The sequence below is a fragment of the Macaca thibetana genome, chromosome 9 (genome assembly GCF_024542745.1).
Source record: "Macaca thibetana thibetana isolate TM-01 chromosome 9, ASM2454274v1, whole genome shotgun sequence".
Classification (NCBI taxonomy): Eukaryota; Metazoa; Chordata; class Mammalia; order Primates; family Cercopithecidae; genus Macaca; species Macaca thibetana.
The window spans coordinates 56,493,601-56,510,443 of NC_065586.1; the positions used below are offsets into that span (position 1 = coordinate 56,493,601).

Sequence of the window (16,843 nt, forward strand, 5' to 3'; positions counted from 1 at the left end):
TAGCCTGATTGCTTCCTGAATTTCTATTTGGTGGGGAGAGAAAGGCAGATGCGATTTTCAGATCCTCTCAGCTTTAAGCAGAAAATACACCCATGAGTAGCTAAATGCATTCCAATAGAGCAACATCTCGTATGCTTTTGGTGATTTCTTATTTGTGAACTGCCTTTAATGTCAAATCTGCAGCATTAGTCTTGAGTAGCTGCATTTCTTATATGGACAGATTTGGATATTTGTTCTGTCAAGAGCAAATTTAAATTCCTGTAGCCATCATGTAAACTCACTCTCGGGAAGTTCAGCAAAGGCGTCCTCAGATTCTATATTAACACGTAATCGTTTCACATCTAATTTGATGAAAGCTTATCCCAGCCTTTGCCTAATGCCCAGAAATGGATGGAAATTAGAAAGCCTACATATTAGATATTTTTGCCTCTTGCAAAAACCATTTATTATACCAAATAAGCAACTAATTTAATTGATTGGCAGTGTGTGTATTTTGTCCTCCTGTATTAATCGTACCGGGGAAAAGTGTTGGTTACATTTTTTGCTGTCGATAATTTGCTCTTCTTCCCATCTGAGAACCTGAGTGTATTCAGCCATGCCCTTTTCCTGTGGTCACCGCTTTACCTAGGGGAGAAAAATCATGTGCAACAGCCTTGGGGGACGATAAAGGCAATTTATATTTTCGCTGCTTTTTTGATGTACAACCAAACTGTTACCAACAATCACTCTGCATTTTTTTCTGGGTCAAGACTGTTAAAGTGAACTAAGACCTGTGTTAAATCCCTTCAGCTTCCTTCCAGCTGCCTTGCTGTGTGTGACCTTGCCATTAATTGCCGCTCTTCCTCTCCTCCCATCCAACCACACGGTTATAGCCAAGATGTCCATCTACAAGAGAATGAGACGAGCATGTTGTTTTGATTGCGGACGTTCTGAGCGTGACTGCTCGTGCATGTCAGGCCGTGTGCGTGGTAACGTGGACACCCTTGAGAGAGCCTTCCCACTTTCTTCTGTCTCTGTTAATGATTGCTCCACCAGTTTCCGTGCCTGTAAGTTTAACCTCAACACATGTAGTTCCATGTTTGTGCTGTCTGTGGTATCATCCCTGTCTTGTGCTGTGCCCTGTGGTTCTGAGTCAGTCGGGCTGATGTCTTCTTCCCAGTGTGAACTCCTGTGTGGTGACATGTTGCCCCAGCTGCCTGTGTCTCTCTGTACGTGCTGAGGAAGGCCTCCCTTCTGATTTTCTTAACTTGTGCTTCTCATAATAGCATGCAGGACTGTGATATTACAGTCTGGCGATATCTTTCCTCTCTCTCCTTTAAATAAAGGTAAATGGAAATTAAAGTGACAGCATATCACCTACTGTATTAATACAGAGATATGCGGAAGTGTACATCTTAATATTTTTGAAATGGCTGTAAATTGAATTGTATCAAAGGGAGGAAGGAAAGGGTGTAGCGAGAACAAGCCAGCTCTAGAATTAAATTGCTTTTAGTGAGCTTAGATAGTTTCTTAGATAGCTTCCAAAATATGACAGTTTTGATGCAGATGGAGATATATATATATGTATGTATGTATTTTTTTTTTCTTTTTACGGTGTCTCTCTAACCTGTGCCTCATTCCTCCCGTGCCAGATTTTGTCTTTTGTTCTGGAAAAGAGTATTGTATGTCTGTCAGCCTGCATTGGGCTAGTGGATTCCAGAGCTTTTTCTCAGAAAGATGACTATTTTGAAGGACTATTCCATTAATATATTTTATTTTTCCAATAGTATAGCCCCTGTTTAACTAAGGTATCTTGTAGCAATTGTGATTCCAAATGCCAACAAAAAATTTAAGTCAGAAACCTCTGTGATTTCCCCGAGTCCATAGCACAGGCCTCTGATGTCAGTATTCTTTGTCATCCACAAGCTCAGAGATGTTAAAGAACCTCTCAAGGTTATGCAGCTGGTAGCTGGCAAGGTTGAGATGTGTCAGTTTCCTGAGACCTCCCTTATCCTTGCCTTCACCATGGACTTTGCTGTTTTTCTGATATGGTTCATAAGTGAAGTTCCTGAAAGCTCCAGTTTGAGACCCTGGGACCGTGGGTCTTGGTCCAAGTGCCAAAGGGGCTGTGGTTCCACTGGAGGACTTTACTTGAAGTATAACTAACTTTGTTTTCATGTTTTGGTAGCATAGAAGGTAGGAGATGCTTCTCGTTTCTGCACTTCCTCCCATCCTCTTTAAAGCACCCAACACATTTATTGCTAACCTCTTGCTCCCTGTCCTCTCGCCTTCCAAGTGCTCAGAGCTCGTTGAGCTATACTTTCCCCAGCAGGGGTAAGTGTACACTGACAACAAGAGGAAGAAGATCACTGAACTCTTAAGCATTTATTCCCATGGAAAATGAACTGGCTTGACTCCTCTGTGCCAGTGTTGAGGCTGGTCCCAGCGGAGTGCGGCTGTGTTGCAGGGATCCATGAGGCCTCTGGGGCTCAAGGAACCGGGACTTCACTGTGTGCCATGCCAGGTGCTTATGTTTGGGCCCGAAGTTCAAGTGCAAAGCATGATCTGTGCATCGAGCCGTATTGGAGGCATTTGGAAAACTTTCATCTAGGACCAGAGAGTCATCCTCTCTGATTCACGATTTCCTGCTGCTCCAGAGCAGTGCCAAGGGACAGGATTCACTTCAAAGTGATACCTAATGGAGGTTGCATTGAGAGGGAGTGTGGACTGCCCCATGGGCCTAAAATCTTGGAAAGATTTCTGTTAAAATCCTTAGATGCTGCCATATGAATCCTTATCACTTTATTTCCCCCTGAAGAGTTCTCTGTAGTTCCTATGCCAGTACAGAGATAAGCTAGGGCACAGCTGCACAGAGAACTTGTCTGTCTACGATGTGCGGCAAGATACCACGTTCAAAGATAGGTGCTGGGGAGGAAGAGCAGAGGAGGGCCTGAGGTGGCATGAATTGGTCACATCTCTTTGACTGATGGTGGTGAAAGTAACCACAAGCCCTGCTGGCTTACCCTTCTGCCTAATGCACGACTTCTGTTCTCAAATAATCATAAGGCTCTAAAACCTTAGCCTAGATTCAGTGGAGAAGAGAAAGGAGCCACTGTGGCTCTGAGCTAGGGCCTCTTGGTCATGTCCTGGCGCTGGCCAACAATGCCAATCACAGCAAACTCTGTGTCCCCCACGTAGACCCCATGGTGCCCAGTGTGTATAATTTCCATTATATCCAAGAGAAATCTTAATTAGAGGGATTTCTCAGCTGTGCAATTTAATCCAACCATTGATGGAGACCAGGGAGAAGAAAATCTTGGGGTGGGATTGTCCCATTCTCTAAGAAACATTCTGTGAGTGGCATGTTGTCCCTCCTGTGCCTCCAAAATCAGCCCCCACCAGGGAACACGTGGAGCTTTGGGCTGCATGTTGGAGCCTTAACTGGTACTGACAGCTCAGGGGGCGGTTTGCCTTCTCCGTTTCATCAGTCATCCTGCCGTCATCACTCCATCAAACAAAAGCAGATTTCATCCATCCCTGTGTGAGACCACTCACCTTTGACCATTAATAATAAGTTAGAAAAATCCATTCCAATTTGAGCCCCTTCTTGGGCCCTCATAAGCCCTTCTTCTCCAATTAAAAAAATGTCTGTCTCTACGTGAAATTCCACTGGCAGTGCTCCAATAGCAATCCCCAGGCATCCCTCGCTGGTGGTGGAGTTGGGTGGTGCCCATTTGACAGAGCAAGTTGACTCAAGAGCAGCGGTGAGAGTGGGCTTTTCATTAAATATGAACAGATGTGAAATGTAGAGGGTTTGACAATTAGAAATGGCAGGAGAAGGGCCCTTGAATCAAAGTGAGGTCAGATGGGCGGATCAGATTACTTCTCTTACATTCTTTAGTTGTTCTGAAAATCATTTTGAATTAGTGTCAGCAGAGCCATGATGAGTTTTGCCCTTTGTCTTTTATGCTAGGGCTGTATTGTTTCCCAAGACACTCATTAAAGGTCATTATGCTATTATGGAGCTTGCTTTGGTCGCAGTTTCCCAGTTGAGCCAGTGTGCTTTGGAGACTGCCTAATTCATTTCTCTCTTGCCTTTCGTCTCCCTCTTTACTCTATTTTTTTTCTTATAAGGGGAAAAATTTCCGTTTTCAGGGGATGTTAAATTGAAACACAAAGTCCCATTATGTGTTTTCTGAAGTGGGAAGAGAAGTAGCTGGTTCCCAGAGGAATAGTAATATATTAAAAGTGTTCACACAGTTCTGAAAACTTGCCTTCTAACAGCAGGGGCTGCCTGCTCGGTGTACCCCTCTATGGAGGTGTGGCCCATTACCGTGGATCGGTTAAGTCACGTGCTATTATGATAGTTGTCTTCTGTGGAACTCAGGAGCAGATGGAAGGCCAGACTGTATTGACCAAAAGACCTTCAGAGGGGAAGGACTAGTTAAGGAAAGACAAAAATCAAAATAAAAGGTGTCAGAAAAGTAAGGTAAATTGTGACCGATAAGGATTCATCACAAAAGGATTTTATTTCTGGCAAGACTGAAATGTTCAATATGGTAGGCTAGAATCAGTGCATAGAGTGTCATTTTATGATCATCTTGGTTTTGTTCCCACTTCAGATGGTCCTGGGCAAGAGTCCCAGCTCTCTCAAAAGACATCAGGATGGTGTGGGCCTTGGCTTTTTCATAAGTGGCTGTGTTCTGGTACTATTAAATGTAAAAAATGAATGTCTAGCAACATACACATGCACATAAATACAGAAGTAGATTCCAATCAGTACGATTTCTTCCCACTATAATTTTGTAAAATGGACCTTTCTCTCTCTTTAGAAGTTTATTCTTGTTATTTCAGTCTTGCCTGCTATCTGATTGCTAAGTGTAATAGAAAGGGACAATTAAAATTATGATGCAGTGGCAACGCAGGACCATATTGATTCAGACCTGCTGAGACCTGCCTGACATGATTCTGGTCACAAAGCATCAGTAACTCTGGCACAAACAAATTAATCATATGGTAGAAGAGAAGCAGACCTTTAGACTTGCACTTGGAACCAGCTTTAGCTAAAGTACGTGTGTGATCACTGACACCAACCTTTCAATTTACTAATAGTTTAAACCTGCACAATTACATGCATCCTTTTGCAAACTACTGTAGCTAATTTTAAATTATACATGACTTTTATTTCAGGTATAAATATAATATAAGAAGGCATTCAACTCTGATGGTTAAGCTGAGAGAAGTCCAATATGGTCAGGTTGAAGGGAGACATACCAAAATCAGTTTAGTGTAATCTCGAGTCTTGTCAGATAATAAACAAAAATCAGCTTATCCCGAGTAGCCTTTGGTTTGTACAGGCAGAGAATTAACATTGTCAATAGAACTAAAGTCACTGGAGTGAACTAATGGCATTTTGAAGTACATAAAATCAGATACAAGGGCAAGGGGTGGAAACAGCTCTAGGAAAATGTCTACAATAGGACACACCCTATCCTGACAGTCTCCAACGCCTGTTAAAGGAGAGTCAATTTAATAAGCTACATTTAAAAATCAGCAGCCTGTAATTATCTCATTCATTTTATGTGCAGTTTTGGGCGACTTCCTCAAATTCCCCAATCCTAAATTCTATTTGCTTATTTTACTTCTGGGCCCTAAAAGCAATGACTCCCCTCTTTGCACTACCACTACCAGTGAGAAAAAGACAAAAAAAGGAGAGCCAAGGATAATAAGCACAAATCAATGTGATCATAGTTTTTCATGTATTCTTTTTAAAGCCCGTTCGTCTGAGTCTCCATTTTCTTCCATCATCCTGTGCTTGCCATGCTCATGTGAGCGCGCTCCCTCTCTCTGTCAATATCCATCACACCTGTGCACACCAAGCACTACCAGAGCCTTTGGGTTCTCCCCTGGCTCTTTAGTTACCCTGGCCCATGAGTCCTGATTCGACCCTTTGTACTTCACTGCAGGAAGTAAAAACAAAGTGGCAGATCGGCCTAGGCAGCCATTGGGTTGTCGCCTGTGACTAAGACCTAGTGATGGACCTGGAAGGGGCTTCTTAGGATACTCTTGTTGGTAGCAGGCGAGGCTACCGAAGCCACTGCCTCTTGCTTGATTTTGTGATAGCCACACTGAACCATAGGTTGACTGGACGTATACCTTACTCTGGGCCTTAGCTCACTCTGTGCAGTGGGCAGCTTCTTAAATCAGCATTGTAAGGCAGAAATCCTGCTCGGGTAAAATTGCGTTTGAGAAGGATCCTTTACATCGCTCGTCTGTCAGAAGCTCTCAACGCACTGGGTTCTCCACCAGAATAAATAGCTGGTTGTTTCAGTTGAGTGTCAGGTAAAGTCACTGGCTTGTATTTGGGGACCTTGTTGTGCTTCCACCACCTTCAAAACAAGAGTGTGATTGAATTCCTGAAGATGAATACACTATGAAGATGTACTGCAGGTAGATGAAAGGAGACAGGAACAATAGGCAAAAGGCAGCCAACTTCTCAAAAGAAATTCTTTGAAACAGGATTGGGAAACAAGAAGTAGAAAGGTCAGAATGAGGGAAGCTGACAGGGTCCTTTGTGTATACCCCATCATGGGACACCTCTCTTCCCAGGGACACTGCTCTGTAATAAATGACTCGGCTCTTTAAGGACAAACTAGAAAAGACATTGGCATGCCTCACATAAGCCCAGAAGAGGCCCTTATGCAAGGTGACATAGAAATTATGTTTGCTTTTTTATTTCAGGACAGTGGCCGGTTGTCAGGATACTCATCCTGACAGCTTCTACCACCAGGCAGTGGCTGCTTCCTCTTACCTCCATGGTGGAGGGCAGATGTGGCCAGTTAGCTCCTCATCTTCCATCCTCCTCCACTATCTCAGGCGACAGATGCCAGGGCCAGCCCGCCTTCCACTTGAGCTTTCTTGTCAAGGCTCTGCCTTGAGCCCAAATCCTGACCTTTACTGTATGAAATAAAGTACTGATGAACAAGCAGAGGTTTGAATTAGAGCAGGCTTGGAGCAAATGTCAAGTCCATCTCTGCCTCCTTCCTCCACCTGCACCAGGAGCCTCGGTTAGACCCAGTCTGGAGTTTGCAGCGCCTTAGGCTTTATGGGTCTGGGGAGACATAACTTATTAACAAAGAGTTATTAAATTTTTATCAATTTTACAACACAATGTAAATGCCTCCTATGAATCTACATTGTATTCATTATCATTTAAAACGTTAATTAAGTCGAAGTTGCATTTAATTTCTCTCTAAATGGGCCTCTGGGAAGAGGCTTTTAGAAACATCTGTGGGAGCGTGCGGCTCACGGAGCTGGGGAATCCCCCAGCCCGCATTCAGGCTCGCCCCCTGAGTTGATTGCTATCACGTGTCTGTGGCTAATTTGTTGTGATGTGATTGGGCATTGTCTCAAATTAGTATCAGACCAATAATGGTGTGAAGTCACTCGAGAGAGGCTTGTGGGGCAGTGGCACAGGCTTCACTGCATCCTGCCTTCCTTCCCAATCCGGGCAGAAATGGACAGTGGGTCTGCAGCACCTCTGGTCTCCGTCATGCCTTGGGATTCTCCTTCTCATATGGTGCCCATCATTTCAGTTGGATACTTTCTTCATTGGAGATGGATGCTTGTCATCTGGCCCAGCACATTTAGGACATTTGCCAGCATGCTCTTCGGAATGATCTTAACATTTGGGATCTTTGACTCCCAGTGAAGCCTAGAAGCCGCAAGCACAGAGCAGCCAAAAATGGAAACCAGAATGGAGTGGAGGTAGAAATTATAAGCAGGTCATGCTCATTGGTGAGGAGAGACAGAAGGAGGCATACTACCAACATTTGCTGAAAAATTGTGTTTCTCTTTTGAGGCTAGGATCATGTTTTAGTCTTATCTGAGCATAGGGTCACTCCCCAAAGAGATCTATATTCTATGTATACTGCATCACCAAGGGAGTGAGGTTTGTTGACACAGCAGTACTAAGAAATGGCTAGTTGGTTAACTTGGATTCATGTTACAACTAGACTTAGTGTAGTCTCTACTCTTACTGTGTGCAAGCAACTCTGAGAACACAGGGAGGATGTGTGTATGTGTTGTTATTGTTGTTACATGTAACACTTATATAGCATTTGCTGAGTTACTGGCACTACTCTGCCTATTACTACAAATATTAATTAATTTAACCCTTATTATGAGGTAACTGTTGTTTGCAGTTGAGGTAACTGTAACCTGAGACATCTGCAATGTGCCCCATTTACAGACTAAGGCACAAGGGTCTCATAGCCAGTGAGTCTGGCCACGGGTCTCATAGCCTTATGTCACAGTCTTATGACTTGCCAAGGGTCTCGTAGCCAGTGACTGGTGGAGCTGGGATTTCAACACAGGCCATGTGGCTCCACAGTGTGTGGAGTTGGTTGAGTTGCTCAGTTACTCTTGCAGTTGAATGTGATGGATAAGTCACTTAATCTCCAAGGGAGGAGATAAAAGTGAGGATTCCGGTAACGAAAACTCGAGATAACGTAGGGAGTCCTGGGGGGCCTCCTGCACAGCAGCTGGTCACCCAATTTGGCTGAAGTTTAAGACTTAGCATGCAGGGAGTGGACCCCCCTGAAGGGTAAAATGGGGCTCCATTCCTGGCAGGGTCCAGGTCAAGGTTTTTGTTCTTAGTCTGTAATATGATAGAAAGTCTTTAGACAATGCGACACTATCATATTGGTGTTTGATCAGGGAAGTGACCTAACAGAGGCTTTGTTTTGGGAGGGCTGCTGTGGCTGCAGGGGAGGAAGGGACTGGCTAGGGGGCAGCTGGAAGCCCCCCTCTCAGGAGACAAACAGAGGGGAGCCTGTGGTGGGAGGGCCAGGGCCCAGCTGCTCTGAGAAGCCTTCGGAAGGAAGACTTGATCTGTAGTGTACAGGACCCTGCAGCTGAAGCACATTATCCAGATACAAATCCAAGAAGTTAGAGTCTTTAAAAGACAGTTTAATTAGTGGCTCTGGAGCAGTTGAATTCCATGAGCCTAATTCTCCCCAGCTGACCCGGAAGCCATTGTGATTCCCAGCTGGGTTCACTAGAGTTTCCTTCTTATTGGAGGAAGATTTCCTGACCTCTGACCCAGGACTGGGAGACCCACCCGTCTGCATCCACTACCACTGGCCTTGGGGATCTACTTCTGTTTCCTTTTCCTAACCAATATTTCTTCCTTCTTCCTCACTGTCCTCCCCAGTTCAAGTATGTCTCACATCTTGAGTGTGTTGAAGGTGACAGGCAGGCAGCTCTCACCTGCTGGTATGAAGTATTGGCTCAGGCTGAACAGCAGACACAAAGCAAGTGGGAGCCACCGGTGGGGACACCTGGCCAGCGCTGAGGCTCTTGCTTCCAGCTGCAGGTGGTAGTTTCGGTGAGAGCTCATGGGAATTCTTCTTTAAATCCCGGTGTATGGCAAGGAGACTTTTCTCCTTTCTCAGGAAGTCAGCATGTCTCCTTACATCGATGGGGGAAAAAATAATAAAGTGCTTCACATCCCATTCACTGAAAATGCACTGTAGTTTTCAACCACTTAACCTTCTTGAGTGGAAATACGAAACACATTTCCTGTGAAGTACTGCCACACAGAGTCCTAAAGAAGTCAAGTGGCATTTTGAAGTACCATGGACAACTTTCTTTTCGGTTTTACTGCTTTGTGCATAAGACCTTTGTCTGTGTCCTTTCTTATGTCAGCATCTGTGGTTGTGGCATTTGTGCACACCATTGACCTCAGAGGGTCATTAAAACTGCATGGAAAAGCACTTGAGTCCTGGGTTCCCTCATGGTGGTAGGCTGTGCATGCTGAGAATGCCAACTTCTGGAAGTGCAATGTGGCAAAATGCACCAAGCCAACCAACTGTGTATTGTCTTTCTCTCTCTGGGGCTTTCTCCCAAACCAGCGTGTTGAATTACCTGGATAGTCAGGGGACCCTCCATCGCCACATCTGCTTACAGGGGTTCTGCTTCCCCAGCTGACCTTTTTCCCAAAGGGAATCTAAATGGACAGAGCTAAATCCAGCATTATCAGACCCTTGCATTTGAAATCTCAGAGGGAATTGCAGAGGCCTTTCTGTAAATAGCTAGGTAGTGCTTGCTTTGGAGGGTGATTGCTACACATGCCCATAGATTTTTATTCTGAGGAGACATTCTTTTGATGTCTAGCTTAGATGAGCAGAACTAACCATAGTGGCCTTTCTTCTCTGACCCTCTCATTTGGTCATCCTCAGGAGGAGCTAGTCTCTTATATTCAAGAGAAACAGCAAGAAAAACTCCCCCAGCCTTTTCTAGTAAATCTGAAAGCTTTCATTCTAGCCCCTTCAATACAGCAAGAGGAGTCCCACCAAATGTTCCTAGAGCTGCAGAGAAAACCCTATGCAAACTGAAAATGGAATCTTTTGAGGCAGATCTGCATTAGGGATGATCTACTGCACTGAGAGACTTATAAATGAAGTGAGAAACACTCCAACCCCAGAGCTGGCAGTGCACCAGCTGTATTGACAGTGCATAGATGGGCATCTGCACACCATAGAGCATGGGCTATCTTCTGGGAAGGGAGCTGACTGCTTGCATTAAAATGATCTTCATTTTGGCCAATGTCAGCTTTCTGGGCTGGAGCCTGTTGGATCACACTCAGTCAAAAAGGACCCAGGGGCTGCCTTCCTTCCCTCCAAGGTCAAAAATGTAGCATGCTGACATCCTTGGCTGGGCTTCCCATATTGGCAAGAATACTTGAGTAGGAAATGGCCTGGAGGATTCCAGTTCAGTAAATATTTGATGAGTAAAAGAGTGAATAAATGAAGGGGTTCCCAACCCTTAAAGGAATTGGTGATGTGCTAGAAGCCAGATTGCCCCAGATCCATGAAGTTTCCCAAAACTTGCTAAGTAGCAGCTTACTGTATAGTATATGTATGTAAACATAAAAAAACTGGGATGCACAAGAAGATTAAGAGGGAAAAAATGTAGTAAGAAAAAACAAGGACATGACTGAAGGAACTAGAAAATGATCAACTGGTAGTTGCAATTGATATTCTTTGTGAAGGATACATTATGGGAAAGAAGATCTGGAAACAAAGTACCGGAAAATAACCACATAGGCAAAAATCCACCAATGCTTCAAATGAGGAGAGGCAGGGATACCACTATATGTAGAGAATTTGCTCTAGAAAATCAAGGACTTGCGACATTCACATTGAGTTTTATTAATGTCAGCAAACCTGATTATTTTGCTGTGAGTCAGGGCGGCATAAAACCAATGCATTGGGCAGGGCTTATGTGAGGAAAGGGGCCTGTTGTAGATAGAGAGGTGTCAGCATCTGCAGGTGGGCACATCAGCCTGCCCAAATGTAGAGAAACATTCAAGGGCTTTTATGGTGGTCAGGGTAATTGACTCTGACTCAAAGTAGGCAGCTTGAATCCAACAGCAGCACCCAAATGATGACTCCTTCCACATGGAGGTATCCAAAAGCTGAATGTCTCATAGCTATTTCCCATTAAGAGCCATTATTCTGTTGGTTTTGCTCAAGCCAAGAAAGAGTTTTCTTGATTGTTCTCAAAGCTCTCTCAGGCTGCACCAAGCATTCCCTTACCTTTGAATGGTTCTGAAATGCTCTCTGCATTTTGTCAAGGTTGATCTGGCCATTTCTTCAGTGCAGATGAGTAAATTTCCACATATGGTCTGTAACATATCCAACGGAGAGAACACATCCAGCAGGGATGCTTCAAAACCAAAGCCCTAAACAGGTGTTACTAAGAAGGCAGGCACAGTGACCTGCAGAGAAGAGAGATGCTAGGTGAAAATAAAAGCTGCAACTATGCTAGGAATGAAGACAGGGAGGAAGGGGCTCAGGTCATGTCACAGGGTCTGGAAGTTAGGGCATGAATGTGACATTTGCAAGGGGCTGGTTGCTGGAAACGCTGCTCCTTCATAAATATCTTCTATTAAGATGAAGATGGGAAACAGACAGACATCTCCTGTCTTTCCTCCTCTGTATGTTAGGGGATTCTGAAGCCATCCCCTCACTGTGCAGTGAACTGAGAGATCTTGTTGGCAATTATAGCCTGAAATTCTAGGAAACGTCAGAGCAGGCAGATACAAGGATGAGATCTGTGAGTTTTCTGGAAACTTTGGAAGTCCTGGTGAAGTCATGCTTTGACATGTTCACTGAGTGGATGCTCATGGCTATAATAAGAGTAATGTCTTATGTGTGTTTGAGTCTTTGCACTTCTCAAGGCACCAACATCATCTCATTTCATCTAGGCATCCCCAGCATAGACATCATGTCCTACTACCATGTGACTTTGAGTAAGTCCCAGAACTTCAATATTTTTTAGCTTCCCCATCTACAAACTGGAGATAATAAGGACCTATCTCACAGAGTGGTTGCATGAATTCAGTGAGTGAATATATATAAAGATTGCCTGGCATATGTTGAATTATTGCTATCATCCTTCATTAATATATGAAATTAACAAAGAAACAGAGATGAACTTGACCAAGATTACATAGTGGATGAGTAGATTGCTAGATCAGAAGCCTGCCATCTCCCATAGTATTGATGGAAATAATAATGATAAGCCACTTTAACCATAACTAGTGTGTTTTTTTTTCAAATGACTGACTGTCATCAAGCTAGCCTTATGATAGGCCATATCAGCTACAGGCAGAGAAGCCCACAGATAGTGACTGAGAGTTGAACAGCTTAGTATAACAGACTATAAAATTTAAATGGAGTCAATTTGTTTAATTTCTAGATCATGGAATAATTGTCCCAACAGAAATAAGCCAACAAAAATACCAGTAGATAGCTGTTATCTCCCCAGAACATTGGTTTCCATCTTGACTACCCAGCAGGCCTTGCAAAATTTGCGTGTAAAATGAAGAAATTGGAAGATCATATTTCTAAGTTTCCTTTAAACTCTGAGACTCTGATTATCTTCCTTCTTCTGATTGAAAAAGGCTAAAAGTTCTTTTTGTTTCAACCCTTACTGTTATAAATCCTTCTAAAATGCTGACGTCTTTTACCCAACGCTGTGGTAGGTCCTGTGAGGAAGAATGATGTGTATAGAAACCTCGTAGTATATAAGTGCTATTGTTCTGTGAGTTTGCAGCTTCTAGGGCAGGAACTGGGCACACAGGAACACACAGAAAGAGCCCAGAAGACTCTTACAGGTCTCTACTTTATTGTCAGCTTGTTTTCTTCCAAGGTGTCTTTTATTTTTCCTCAAGGAAAGCACAGAAAAAGGCCCTCTCCCCAACCCGGGGTCCTAGTATAATCTATGCTGCAGTGATTTGGAGTTTATCAATAATCAGAACGTTGTCAGCCACTGAAGCTCTCCCAGACCAGTTCATATGCAGTGTCTCTACAAATGGCCCCAGCCCTCCCGTAATGAATGCTAACTGTCTCCCCAAAGAGCCTCCTCGTCATGTTTGTTACACCTTGTTTTGTTATTGCCAGGTCTCCAGGAATGAACTTGTGTAGCAGGAAGCATATAGGGCCAAACCGGGACACCATCTTCAGGCAAAAGAGGCTTCCTAGTTAGAATAGTACAGATTTGATGGATGAAAACAAATGTGTGTCTTAGATTTCAGCCCAGCTGTTAGAATCCCTAGGTCCTGGGATCTTTAGAAAACTGTGACTTCAGGTCTCATCATTCCTCATCCCCCTGAAACCCCTTCTTTATGGCTTGTCCATCCCTAAAATAGGTCTGGAGATCATCAGCAAATTCAGTGTGTTTTTGGGAGAGGGAGGGAAGTTGGAACACAAAAAGAGGAGAACAGATGGGGAAAGAAGACATTCCTGTCCTTTCAAATTCTATCAAAATTTATTTTTTAGATGATGATCTTGATCTCAACTCATCTTTTTCTGTTGTTATGGTTGTTTTTTTGAGATGGGACCTCCTTCTGTCACCCAGGCTGGAGTGCAGTGGTGTGATCAGAGCTCACTGCAGCCTTGAACTTTTAGGTTCAAGCAATCCTCTCACCTCAGCCTCCCGAGTAGCCAGGACTACAGGTGTGCACCACCATGTCTGACTCTTAACCTGTCTTTGAGGTCTGGTTGGTGTTGAGACCTCACATCATCACCTTTCCTACCTTGCTTTATAGTAGTTGGACTCTGCGTCTTGTTGATTTTGTCATTAATTAGATGAGTGCTTGGAGCAAGGCCAAGACTGTGCCCAAGTGTTTCACCCATGTCTTACCACTATCCCTTTCTTTGAGCAGACCTGATGTGTGGACAGGTCTAGGGACAGCTGGAATGAGTATCAAAACGAACATTGAACATTCTGGGTTTTACACTGTGCCACTCTCTTCCCTCCTACCGATGGCCGAGTCCTCTGATTTGGCCTCCATATTACATTTCGAACTTTTTCTCACCATTGCCAGTGGCACTGCCAAGCTCACATGCTCGTTTCTTCTTCAGCTAGTCTGCCATTGTTGCCTTTCAACCTTTCAGTTAGTTCCCCTTGCCACCAAACCACCACCAACTTTAGTATTCTAAAGCACAGACTTTATCATGTTATCCCATTTTAAAGAGAGAGGAGACCTTTTGATGGTTCCTTGTTTTTTAAGAGGATAATTTCCAACTTTCTGCTATTAAAATGGCATTCAAAGCCCTTTGCAATTTGGCCTCAACCAGTTTCCCTAGTTCTGTTCTCCACGTAAGCATCCATCATCTAACAATTCTCTAGAAGTGTCTTATTTGTGTTACTTAACACATTTCTGGAACCTTTTCCTGAGACTGTGATTATTTTCCTCTCCTCTTCTAGCAGATTGAAACTTACCCATCCTTCAAAGCAGGGGTCAGCACACTGTCCCATGGGCCCAGTCTGGCCTACCACCCATTGTAGTAAGTAAAGTTTCCTTGTAACATAGTAACATCCATTCATTTGCTCAGTGTCCCTGGCTGCTTTCAGGCTACAACTGCAAAGTCGAGTAATTGTAACAAAGAGGGTATGGCCCAGAAAGCTCAAAATATTTATTATCTGGCCTTCTAGGGAAAAAGTTGGCCAACCTCTGCTGTGAAGGTACTGCCGTCTCTGTGAAGCCTTCTTGACTAGCTCACCCTGACCCCGAATTAGAAAAAGTGAATCTCTTTTCTGTAAGCCTGTAACATTTCATGTAAACCCCATTTAGAGCAGTTTTTATGTTGAGGTTTTTGTAGACGTCTACAACAGCAACAAACACCACATCTCATTGGTCTTTGAATTCTTAGTATATTGCACACAGTAACCAAGGCACACAGTGAGAATTCAACAAATTGCTGATTAACATGTAAACTCTGTTGAGAATATGTTTCCAGAGTTTATTAAGCATGTATCGCAAAAGAAAAGGTCTTTCATGAGAACTTGAACCAGAGGCCAAAAAAAAAAAAAAGTCTCAAGGCTAGAGATCTTCCTTTCTTCCTTCTTGTTCCTTTATACCTTCTTGAACAGAATCTTTGTTTCTGAACAGCCTACAGCCAATTCCTTTGACTGCTGGACAACTCTTGAGTAGTTTGATCTTGAATTGATCACTGCTTCTTCTGAAGGTAACACATTTCTTCCATTGTTTCTGCTGACAGCACACGGTGGGCTCCGTAGTGGATCTGGGGGTGCTGATGTTTTCTCCTTCCATATGTCATTGGGTATTTGAGTCGGGGTAGGAAGCCATGGCAAACCCATTGCTTCTGTTCATCCATGTTTGATTCCTCATTGATTTGAATTTATCCCAAATAAATTTGGATATTTAAGGTTCTTAAGGCAGGGCGTGCACCTTTAATCGTTCAGACCCTAGCCAGTGGCCTAGACCTCATCTCACTGGACTAATACACAAGCTAACACTAGGAGTTATATCTAGGCAGGGTAAGCCCCCAGTTCAAATCTTGACAGCCCTGAACCCCACCAGATTCCCCTTCACCCTTCGCATCTGTCCAGAGTTGCTCCTGGAAACCCTGTCTCTCCAGAGCACGTGGTAGCCAGCTGAGGTGGGAGATGGGATGCCCGTGGCCTGTGCCTGAGACCCTCCTAGTCCAGTTCCCTGTCTGGATAACTGGAGACACTTCAGGCTCAAAGCAAGCATTGTGACATTTGGTTCTCTTCACACATGTGCCTTAGACAGATGGAAGAACTGAATGTAAAGAGATTCTACAGAGTGTATTGGAAATAACAAAATTGTGTATGTGTGTTTTTAAAGGATACCCTTTTGGTTGCCGCATAAGTTATTTTTGTTGTTGTTGTTGTTAGAGATTAAATCTCGATAACTTTTTGGAGTTAGAATGGGCTTCCCATCAGCTGAATGGGCTACACACTCGTCTTCTTTTTATAGCCATCCAAGAATGCCACTGCCTTCCTCACATCCCCTGCTATGTTATCAGCATGGTAGTTTTGCTTGAGATCAAATCAGGGCAACACAGGAACTGTCATTTTTCATTTACTGGGGTCCTTTGATCCCATTTGAGGTTTATTTGTTTCAAGTGAAAAATACAATCCCTATTGCATGCATCTATTCTTTAGAGTACTTTTTTATTTTATTTTTTTATGTTAGAGATCAAATCAGAGTTGTAAGTAGTATGGTCATTAGTTATCACCACTAGATTTCATAGGCTACACTTTATTTCTGTTCTTACAAAATCACCAACCTTCTCTGTTGCATAATGATCACTTCCAGTGAAGACACAATATGCCTTTCTTGGGTACTTGGGTGTTAATTTATTTCACAGTTTCCTTTGTAGATACAATCAGAGTCACCTATCACATTCCTGTTTCTGCTTTTTATTGTGTTCCTTTGCTATCGCGTTTGTGTGATCTTTTTCTGAAAAATGACAGGTAGTGTTTCTCTGCTCACTGTATCAGTGACATATTTTCCACGACTTCT

The 16,843-nt window shown here is 43.5% G+C and overlaps 1 protein-coding gene across 23 annotated transcripts in view; it reads left to right on the top strand.

Moving 5' to 3' along the window:
* Nucleotides 1-16,843, top strand: part of KCNMA1 (potassium calcium-activated channel subfamily M alpha 1) — a 762,662-nt gene that overhangs the window by 630,832 nt on the left and 114,987 nt on the right. For 8 of the 23 annotated variants that reach the window (XM_050803364.1, XM_050803365.1, XM_050803369.1 and 5 more), the window contains exon 19: nt 873-1,046. The exons of the other annotated variants lie outside the window; for them this stretch is intronic. In XM_050803364.1, coding sequence (XP_050659321.1) covers nt 873-1,046 — 174 coding nt within the window. The remainder of the gene's footprint in view (nt 1-872; nt 1,047-16,843) is intronic. 23 annotated transcript variants of the gene reach the window in all.